The sequence below is a fragment of the Physella acuta genome, unplaced genomic scaffold, assembly GCF_028476545.2.
Source record: "Physella acuta isolate Inbredline_101_S28 unplaced genomic scaffold, ASM2847654v3 ptg000132l, whole genome shotgun sequence".
NCBI lineage: Eukaryota > Metazoa > Mollusca > Gastropoda > Physidae > Physella > Physella acuta.
Window position 1 is genome coordinate 208,872 of NW_026731651.1, and position 10,909 is coordinate 219,780.

A 10,909-nucleotide genomic window follows, 5' to 3' on the forward strand; every position below is an offset into this window, starting at 1 on the left:
TTGTATGGTTTGTATCAACAAATAAAGAGAAATTTATATACTGACTTTGTGTTAATAATTTAGTAGAAACTGGTGTACCAGAAGGGCAGCGTATTGGGATATTGGTAGATTAGACATCTATTGTTGGCTAGACAAAACCTGAGCCACAGTATTTCAGTAGGGTTTACGTTTCAGACGTCATGGTCCAGATGAAGTTGAGTTCATGTTTCTGGACCTCGGCCTACAAGTATAAAGGAATTGCTAACTATGTCCAGCTGCCTTATCTTTCTATAACATGAGTCAGGTACCCATTAGGGCTGGTTGGCCCACCCGCTCCTTTAGCATATTTTGTGTGACATCGATTATGGACAAGCTGGACCAAATGTTACAAACCCTTCTTATTCACAGTTTCAAGTCCTACAATTCTAGAAAGTTTATTGGAACACAAAGTTTTTAAAATGCTTGAAATGTGTTTGCAATTTGTGTATTCAAATTTTTTTACAAGATGTGTATTTTAAAGATTCATCTGAGTCAGCATATTGAAGAGAAATCGTTCATCGCGGTTTCTAAAAAAATCAGATTGAAGCAGCAAAAATTGTTACAAACAAAAGAAAAAATGAACAGCTGTGAAGCATGCAGTAAATCTTTTACGTATATTTACCATTTGAAACAGCATATCTGTGTGCATACAAAAAAAAGCCTGTTACTTGTGACAATGTCGCTGACATAGGTAATAAATCTTTTATTTACCTTTGCAGTTTGAAAACACATCTTATGGTGCATGTAAAGTTTGTGGTAATTTGTTTGCTCGAAAGAGCACAAGTGCAGTTTGAAAAGTCATCAACGTGTGCATACAGATGAGCGTCTCGGACCTGTACCACCCGCAAGGTAACTATTACAAATTATACTGTTACGTTCTGAGTTGGTTTCAGATAAATGACAACTCTTCGTGACTACTTTAATTTCTTTTATTCCGTCTCAAATACATTCAAGCCTAGCCCTCGTCCTAATCGCTAGCAACTAACCCCTGACAAATCATTCACTCCCGCATTTATACCGCATTCGACCTTGGGATAACAATACATAAACACACCGGTGTTAACAAAATTCTAGGGTGAACTCAACTCACACACGCACTCTCCCCTAAGTTCGGAACTATTCTACCCTATTCTCAACTGACCCGTAACACACTATTATCTCAGCTATTTAGGCACGTTAGCTTCGTTAATGAATAAATGGGGCATTTTGGAAACTTAAGCTACGCGAATAGACCCTATTATTTCAAATGAAATTTTATTCCAAATTAGCCAATTCCATAGCTAACCAAACAAAAATTTCTATAAAATAATTAAGGCCTGAAATAGCTTAGTATGGAAATTTATTATTGGAATAGATTCTAGATCTAGCATTTAAAATTGGAAGATGACGCCATTAGTTTTGTGTTCTTTCCTTAGTTTAAACATGTGTCCTGTGGTGTCATTGTTTAATGCGATCATTTCACGACAATAGCGCTTTTGTTAGAAATCTGTTTCTACATTTGAATATGCTTTTATTTTTATTTTCCTCCTTGAAATAAAATTTTGTTCATACATTCATACCATCCACCATATTATTTTCAACAAAAGTCCGTATCTTTAAGTTCTCAATATATCGCTGAACATGCTGACGACGTTGCCAAAAATATTGCGGACAGAGAGAAGTGCGCACATGGGCTTTTATATATTACTAGGCATGCTGCCCAGCTTCGCTTAGGCTTTCGAAAACATTGAGAATTTGAATGCTTAATTAATTCGCCCGAGGGTCGGTCTACGACCTCAAGAGTTATGAAGAGGTTCCTCCGTGGACATTTTTTTTTCGATTTATAGCTCATATAAGGCACCGGTCAGTCGAGGTCAGTTTTGACCCCCTCATCGTAGACTTTTCGGCCAACCGGCCCCCGTGTTCTGTCGCCCCAAGGCAAGATCCTGCCAAATTTGAAGCGCCTGCGGCGCCGGGAAGTGCCCTATCGGACACCCGAAAATCTAGATCTAGAATCCTAATAGAATTTTTTTTTTAAGTTTAGCCCGAGCATAATAAAAAAAAATACATTAACCAAGTTGACTTGGTGTGTCTCGAACCCGCACCGCCTGCGTGGTTTATAGTACACTATCATCTCCGCACCACCTTATAAAATACGGAGAATGAAACACGTATTTTAAAATCTTAACTTACGCGAATATGCCTATTCTTTCAAATTAATTTTTTGATCCCAAATTAGCCAGTTCCAAACAAAGATTTTGTATAAAATAAATAAGTCTTGAAATAGTTTAGTCCTAATATAGAAATTTATTTTTGGAATAGATTTTAGAGAAGTTAGAGTCTAAATCTAGATCTTAGCGTCTACGTCTATTTATTGCGTAGATTTAGATTTAGTCTAGATCTAGAATCTCTAGATCTAGAATCCAAATAAATAAAATAAATTTTATGAGTTTAGGCCGGAAAAATTGTATTGTATATACATTTCATAGTGTACGTAGATCTAAATCAAATTTGAATGAAATAGTTCATTTCTTTTTATTGTAAACACGGCAGATGACGTGATTAGTAAATGTATAAACATTAGTGACGTCACAGTTTTATGCGTTCTTTTTCATACCTATAAATGCTTTTCCGGTTGCGTAAATAATACTGTTTCTCTACATTCGAATACGTCTTTATTTTTTATTTTTCTTCTTTAAATAAAATTGTGGTTATACATTTAAAACATCTAACATATTATTTTCAACAAAAGTCCGTATAAAGGTATCCATATATCGCTGCCGATTCTGACGTGATGTCCGGCGAAAATATTTTGCGGACAGAGAGAGAGAAGAGCGCACATGGCCTTTTATATATTAGGATGATATGAATCGGGTGTGTATCTTGACCTCCGCCAAACCCCCGAGATTGACTCACGGAACCTACGGGGATCGAACCCAGGTTAAAAATATTCTATTATATATTATATACTTTCTATACTAGTATATACTAGTATATACTATCAGTAGCGTAGCGACGGGTGGGGCGGGGGGGGGGGGGGGGGGCGGGGGCGGGGGGGGGGGGGGGGGGGGGGGCGGGGGCGGGGGGGGGGGGGGACATATGTCCCCGGGCGCCGACCTTAGGGGGTGCCAAAATGGGTTGGAAAAATAAATTGATAGGTTGAGGGGGGGGGGGGGGTGCAAATCGAAAGTTTGAGGGGGGGGGGTGCAAATCGAAATCTTGAGAGGGGGGTGCAAATCGAAAAGTTTGTCCTCGGGCGCCGGGAAGGGTCGCTACGCCTCTGTATACTATATACTATATAAATAGACATAAAATCCGTGTGTGGTCTATATACGTTATGATATATAATGAAACCTGTCATATATTTTTTATATAGATTCTAATAATCTATGTCCGATTACCTAGATCAAGTAACCTCTCCGTTACGTATCGTTTAATCTCATGTAGATCTAGATCTAGCTTAAGTTTATTATGTTTTTAAAGTAGAAAAAAAAAATCGCATAAATTGAAAAAAATAACCTCCATTCACAAAAGAATAATGCAAAGATGGCGGAACGTAGACCTAGCAAAATACTAAAATAAACTACTGGAAAATACATCAACACTCACTTTTCTTATTTTGAGTATCAATATATAGATCTAGTAATATCTAGATTTATCTAGAAACTATATCTATAACCCTTCGGTAAAGTTTCGTCTGTACGTAGGCTTCAGGGTAAAAATCATCTTAGTTTAGCGTCGTAAATTCGGCCAAAAATTATAACTAGTAATGAAATGTGAAAGAGAGTGTCAGAATAAATGAATATGTCATTAAATATGAGCATATTTTCGTATATTTTGATAAAATATTATAGATAATTGAATAATAAATCACCATTTATGGTTAAATCAATTTAAATATCCTGAAATTAATTTTTATCAACCCTGTTCGAGATAGTAAATTTGCTATTAAAAACAGCAGCCATCTTAAGAAATATTTAGAGTAGCTTCCCTTTCATTTCTATTTGTATGAAAATGTATTTAAATATGATTGTCTTGTTGTATAGTCCGTATTACAAAGCATTTTTTTTTTTAAATTCTGCCCTTTAAAAACTGAATTTCCTAACAAACAACTTTATTAATTCTAGAGAAGCATTGTGAGATGCAACTTGTATCCATGTATTAAATCATGTTTTTTTTAAAACTAATGTTTATGTGATCATACTATTACTAAATAGTTTGATTTTTTTCTTATTGTTTGAAGATTCACTTATTTTTTATTTCAGGTTCTTCTTTTCATCAATTAGTGATTCTATCTTAACTTATTACATTTTTTTACTTCTCTTTACCTTAATTAAACCCCAACCTCCGTCATATTTTTGTTGTCAATGTCACAACAAGTCATAATGTAACAAATTACGCTTCACACTGCCTTATCTAAGATCTCTAACCATAATTTTGACAACATTAAATGTTTGTCATCATTTATATATACAGAGACACAAAATGTATTATCCACCAGCTTCCCTCGTAAAACATCATCTAAAACAATGAGCCAGTCTACCCCTTAAGTGCATGTTGTCATTATGTTCGATCGCAAGTCTCCACCTGCCAGACACATTTTGGTTATCCTTTGTTGTCAAATTGTCAATATCAAGTACCCAAGTGAGAGATATGGGGTTGTCCATAAATGATGTCACATATGATTTGCTACGGGAGTTAGTGAAGATTTGTGACGTCAACTCAAACGGCTCCGCAAATTATGACGTGTCGGTCTCATGAAAGGAGGCAAATGGGGAAAAATACCTAGGTGGTTGATGGAGAACCTCTATAATGCTTTGTTCAATCAAAATAACGATTAGTAAGCATTAGTATATGTATACCTTGCTCAAAACGAATCATCACAAATGTTGCAAGCCTGCTAGTTTAAGACATTTGGCAAAACAGCCTCAACACATTATCCCCGTCAAAAAGGCTTGCCACCAAATGCCTGCCGACGAATAAGCCGCGTCTAATACGGCCATTTATAGCATGGGGCCGCGTTAGAGCACCAGTAGGCTATCGCGCTTTCTAAGATGACATAAATACTTTAATTCAATTTCGCGAAACTGCGCGAAAATTTAGTAATGTTCCATCGTTTGAGGAAATTTATTTTCTTGGACTTACATTGTAATATCATGTTGACTGTCTGGCTCTTAATTTCCAAATATATGTATCAAGATTCAGAACTATAATTTACTTTAATATAAGTGTCATCTTATCATTTATTGTGCTTTTTATAAAGCGCAGAGCAGCTTCAAAATCGGACGGCCATCCTGTTTTCACCAAGCTTCTTTTGGAGCTTAATATGGGTAGTCTAGTTCTATACGGTGAGAGCGTAATACATTTTTCAAGGGCCAAAAGTCTCAAGAAGCAAGCTTGCAGAAATAATCACGTACGTTTAAATGGACGAGTGATAGATGTGTTAGGGGCTGTTAAATGAACATCAACTTATGTAATCAAATTAAACGTGGCATAAGCGTCAAAACAGCAGTGCTTGTTTTTTTTTTCTATAAAATTAGCCTAACGGTCGGCGGTACCGGTACATGACGTCATGCACGAGCGTTAACTCGGTGACGATGTGCTAGTGGGGGAATGAAAAGGTGGGGTTCAAGAAATGCGACTCAGCATGCTTTTTACATTTCTTGACCCTTCTTAATAGTTCTATCGTCCCCACTGAGAAAATGGATCACCAATGAATGACGCGCCATACTTCTACAGCTGGTCTTTCTCCCACAACCATCCCGTTTTAAGAAGAAAAAAAAAACCTGACCCGTCTCCAAAATCACATCGCTGAGTTCTACTCAACCTCTCCCCACCACAAATCACAATTTCTATCTGAAACAATGTGTTCATATGTTTGTTCTGTAATAATGCACGCTGTCATTACTGTCTTAAAGAGCGACGTCATTTATGAGCGATCTAATATTGATTTGATTACCAAATACCACAAATAAAGTGTTCAAAAGTTCGACCTCCCAACAATTGTTGTGGTCTTGGATGCACACTATTAAGTCTGAAAAGGTCTATTAGTCATTCATGTCAACTATATTCTTCTTCTTCTTCTTCGTTCTTAATTATTAGTGTTGAAGGGGATCGAGATTTATCTGCCAGTGGGTTTGAACTCGAGACTTTGTTCGAATTTATCAACCATGAGCTTTTTGCCGACTCGACCACGCCTCCAACACAATTAAGCGTTACGTGTCAACTGGTTATGCGCCATTGAGGCCATTGACTCCGATTTCAGCCTGCTTTACTTTTTGGATTTGCTTCCATAGCCTTTGTCCAACCAAGAACAAACTACAAGGCAGCAGTTGTTTAATTTTTGGAGTTGTCTCTCCTAGAAGAGTGGCTGTCCCCAGCTAACGAGCCTCATCTGCCCGAGGGTTCGAACTCGAGACTTTTCGGTTTAGCAACCATGAGCTTTACCGACTCGACCACGCCGACCACTTCAACTATATTGAAAATAAAGAAAAATTACTATACAAGCATATATTAAAACAATACAAAACAATCATATTAAACAATAAAATCAACACAAAAGACATGCGAATAGACAATTTTTCAAGGGAAACTACTCTATTATTGTTTTTGAAACATGGCTGTTGCTTGTATTTACTCATTGTTGTCTCGAACTGGGTAGTTTAAAGTTTATTCCAGGATATTTATGACTGGTTTGGTCTTGGATTGTGATTTGTTATTCAATTATCTGTTATATTATGTAAAATATGACATAAATATGGCCAAATGAAAGAAATATTCATTAGTTACCTTCATTAGTTACCTTCATCGCACATTACTAGCTACGTTGGAATTTACTACGCTAAACTAAGATTTTACTGGCTTCAGTTAGATTAAAAACGTGTTTGAACGTAACACTAACAGGAATGTGAGCAAAAGAAAAATTATTAAAATGTCTAGATCTAGATCAGGGGTCTCCAAACTTCTCAGTCAGAGGGCCGCATTAACTACCAAATTTCAGTTCGGGGGCCAGTTTCTTCCAGGCATGTCGTGATTTTTCTGAGCAAAGTTCCTCAGCCATCACCAACAAAAGTTTTTTCTGTGGACAAAAAGATCTCAGCGGGCCGGATGAGAGTGAGAGGACCTCGCAGGCCATAGTTTGGAGACCCCTGATCTAGATGATGAGGTCTAGATCTAGACTCTATATTATTCAGTGGTCATGTTTAAATTGAAAATTGCGTAAATTTTAGATTTAGTGAGAAAATCTAATATTTAATCCATTAGGCACTAATTTTGAAGTTTTTAGTTCGTTTTAAATTAAAAAATTACTTAATTTAATATTTATTGTCACTCACTGCCATGACACGACACACCTCTCCATGACAACACATGATATATCACTCTTATGTTTAAGGCGTCGGCAAACCACGAATTGGTTTGACTTTTTAATTGGCTATGCATCAGCGTTCCTCACTAGTAATGAACCAAATAGTGGTCATAAGGTTTTTAAAAAATAAAAAAAAAATTGGTTGTGATATGAAGGCGGTCTTATAAAAAAACTTCTACTTTCAATTTTTCAAAAGCCTATAACTTGAGTACTTTTTCAGATAGACAAACGAAATGTCACTTATCAGTAAAAGATCTACTTTTCTGCTTTCTTTCAAGTTTTGAGTTATTTCCATTGACCTGAAGTAGTAACTTACCCAATTTCCGATTCCTCTAAAAACTCATGTGAATTGATAAAGTACTAATAATACTGCGCGTTATTATACACATATTGTTTGGAGTTCACTTGATGTGCAATTCTTTTTTCTACAAGATTCTATTCTATTTTAAAAAGTTATTAAAAATGGGTTAAAAATATTGTCTATATTCTGAGTTGACAAAACTGTAGTGTTATATAAGAATATCCGAGAAAGTTTAGGGGAGATCACTCCCAATTTATTTAAGAAGATTCTATAATCTGACACTGGCACAAAAAATGCCCCGTGATTTCTTTTTTTATAGACTGGAGGCCCTGCCTCCAGATTTGCGAGTAATAACAACTTATTGGTCTTGGTAATCAGATAAAATGGTGCGAGAAGAAAATGTGAGACATACCTGCAGAATTATGGATGAATAACAAGACTTTTTTTTTGTTTCATGCTTTGGGTTTTTTTTTGTTTTTTTTTTTGTTTTTTTTTCAAGCTGGTAAAAATTGAAACAGATTAATGTGGACTTAAATATTTTCGTGGCGAGAAACTCATTATAATAATTAATAAACCATACCAACTTCAATTAAGTGTTTAAGCTTAAGTCTGCATCATAGTTTATCATTTTATGTAAATCATTAGCTTGTTGGAATTAGGGTGTGGTTAAATTTTCGCAGACATCAGCGTAGTTTACCCACACCAAGCCTAACTAATTGGTCAAGGGTAAAATATCAAATGATTTTGCATTATTATTGCTGAACAGCCTAGTTTTTTTTTAAATACACATTTGTTTCCAGACTTAATATAAAAAATATTTGTTTATTATTTCAAAATTCTACATTGTTTTATTAGATTGCAAACATTTCTCAAATATATACATTTTATTTTACAGAACAGTACAACATCTCCTTCTTTATCAAGTTTCCTGAGAGATATCTTCAAGCTAAATATACTACAACAGTAGAAATGGAATTTTCAGTTAAAGTTGAGCCAGAAGACACATATACATCCTATTCAGAGTCTACTAGTAATCTAGCTACAGACAATTTATTGGATCACAAAGTATTTGAAGATCTTGAAATTTCCTCTAAAGGCACAGATGTTTTATCATCTCGCACTCTTACATGCACTTTGTGTAATCAGATATTTGATAATGAGTATGTTTTATATAGTCACCTACATCAGCATTTAGAGGATAATACCTACACCTCATTTTCTATCAACAGCAGGTTTAATCATAATTCTATGTTGCATACAAAAGAGAAGCAATTCTATTGTGAACTTTGTGGTAGAACATTTTCTTTTAAAAGCAGTTTACAGAGGCATCGTGTTGTACACACAAATGATAAGCCATTTACTTGTGAGTTATGTAATAAATCTTTTTCTCGAAAAAGTGATTTAAAACAACATAATTTTGTACACACCAGAGAGAAGCCATTTTCTTGTAAGTTGTGTAGTAAATCTTTTTCATCATGCAGCACTTTGAAACGACATCATCAAGTACACACAAAAGTAAAACCATTTACTTGTAAAATATGTAGTAAATCGTTTTTCCGAAACCGTGATTTAAATCTACATCATAGTGTGCATTCAAAAGAGAAAGAATTTTCTTGTAAGATGTGCAGTAAGTTTTTTACAACACAAAGCAGTTTGAAACGACATCATCAAGTACACACAAAAGTAAAACCATATACTTGTAGAATATGTAGTCAATCATTTTCTCGAAGTAGAGAATTAATGCTACATTTTCGTATACACAAAAAAGAGAAGCCATTTGCCTGTAAGTTGTGTAGTAAATCTTTTACAACATGCAGCAGTTTGAATCGGCATCATTATTTACATTCCAGTGAGAAATCATTCTCTTGTAAATTGTGTGGCAAAGTATTTGCAGTTCGTGAGTACTTAAGAGTGCATAACCTCTTGGTGCACATTAAAGAAAAGAAATATACTTGTAAATTGTGTGGCAAATCATTTGTTCTGAGCAGCACTTTGAAACGACATTACCAGGTTCACGCACGAGAAAAACCATGTTCTTGTAAGGTGTGTGGCAAATCATATTCAACAGGCTATATAAAAAAGCATTACCTTTTGGTGCATGTAAAGAAAAAACAGTTTGTTTGCAAAGTGTGTAATAAATCATTTTCTTTTAATAGCATCTTAAATCAGCACTATCAAGTACATTCAAAAAAATGCTCTTGTAAGGTGTGTGGCAAATCATATTCAGCAGGCTATTTAAAAAGGCATAACCTTTTAGTGCATGTAAAGAAGAAACAATGTGTTTGCAAAGTGTGTAATAAATCATTTTCTTTTAATAGCATCTTAAACCGGCACTATCAAGTACATTCCAAAAAATCCATTTACATTGATATTGTGTAGAAAATAATTTTCTAAAAATCAATCTTTAAAAATGCATTTTCATGTGAATACTTAGTTAGAATCCTTTATTGTAAAAAGTTTAACTAGTTTACCTTTATTTTACATTGAAATGTCTGTAGTAAATGATTAATACATACACACTAGTTGCAATACTGCAGAGCATGTCAGAAGAAAGAATTCTTTTAAATTTTATTTTATTAGATTTTTCAGCTGTCTCAAGTTCCTATGGATACAATTCTATGGAAACAACATGGAATTACAAAACATTTATGTCATATAAATTGAGCACTCTTCATGCAATAGTACCTTTGATCCATCTTAATAGCTTATTTTTGTTGATTCTCATACAGACTGACAAACTTACTTAATAGTTGTATTTGCAGCATCACACCACATAAACTCTCACTGTGCCCACCTGTAATCCCACCCATTCTTCACACAGAAACTCCCAACCCTGTTTTCTTAACATAACACTTTCTATGTGAATAACACATGTTGTTAAAATTATTCCCAGTTACTGTTAGTATTTTACTGTCTACCAATTAATAATAATTTATTAATAGACAGTGGTTGGTCTATATAGAAAAATAATAATCACCAATTATAACACAAAACTGCTTTTTTAAAAAATATTACAGCAGAGTAATTAGTGGTGCTTTAAGTGTTAATCATGCAGCCAATTGTGTGGTGCTTATCTATTTTTACAAGCTTTTATTTATACATCAGCATATTTTTATTATTAGCAATAGTTGTAAGATTTTATCTATTCCGTCTTTATATATCAGCATCTTTACATGTTGTGTTTTAAAAGTATTATTTAGTAATGATTAAAAATAATGAAGTTAAAAGCAATATAAAAAACACAT

At 34.6% G+C, this 10,909-nt stretch overlaps 1 protein-coding gene across 4 annotated transcripts; it reads left to right on the forward strand.

Annotated features, from left to right (window-relative positions):
* The first annotated feature begins 832 nt into the window (after positions 1 to 832).
* LOC131935125 (zinc finger protein 30) lies at positions 833 to 10,495 on the forward strand. Of its 4 annotated transcripts, none has more exons than XM_059291461.1 (2): positions 833 to 867; positions 8,560 to 10,495. In XM_059291461.1, exons 1-2 carry the CDS (start codon positions 837 to 839, stop codon positions 10,041 to 10,043), a joined length of 1,515 nt encoding a protein of 504 aa, XP_059147444.1. In that variant the 5' UTR covers positions 833 to 836; the 3' UTR covers positions 10,044 to 10,495. The 4 variants fall into 4 exon arrangements, with proteins under 4 accessions (XP_059147444.1, XP_059147447.1, XP_059147446.1 ...); XM_059291464.1 differs by lacking the exon at positions 833 to 867 and adding an exon at positions 3,543 to 3,712; XM_059291463.1 differs by lacking the exon at positions 833 to 867 and adding an exon at positions 3,543 to 3,696.
* Positions 10,496 to 10,909: the final 414 nt, after the last annotated feature.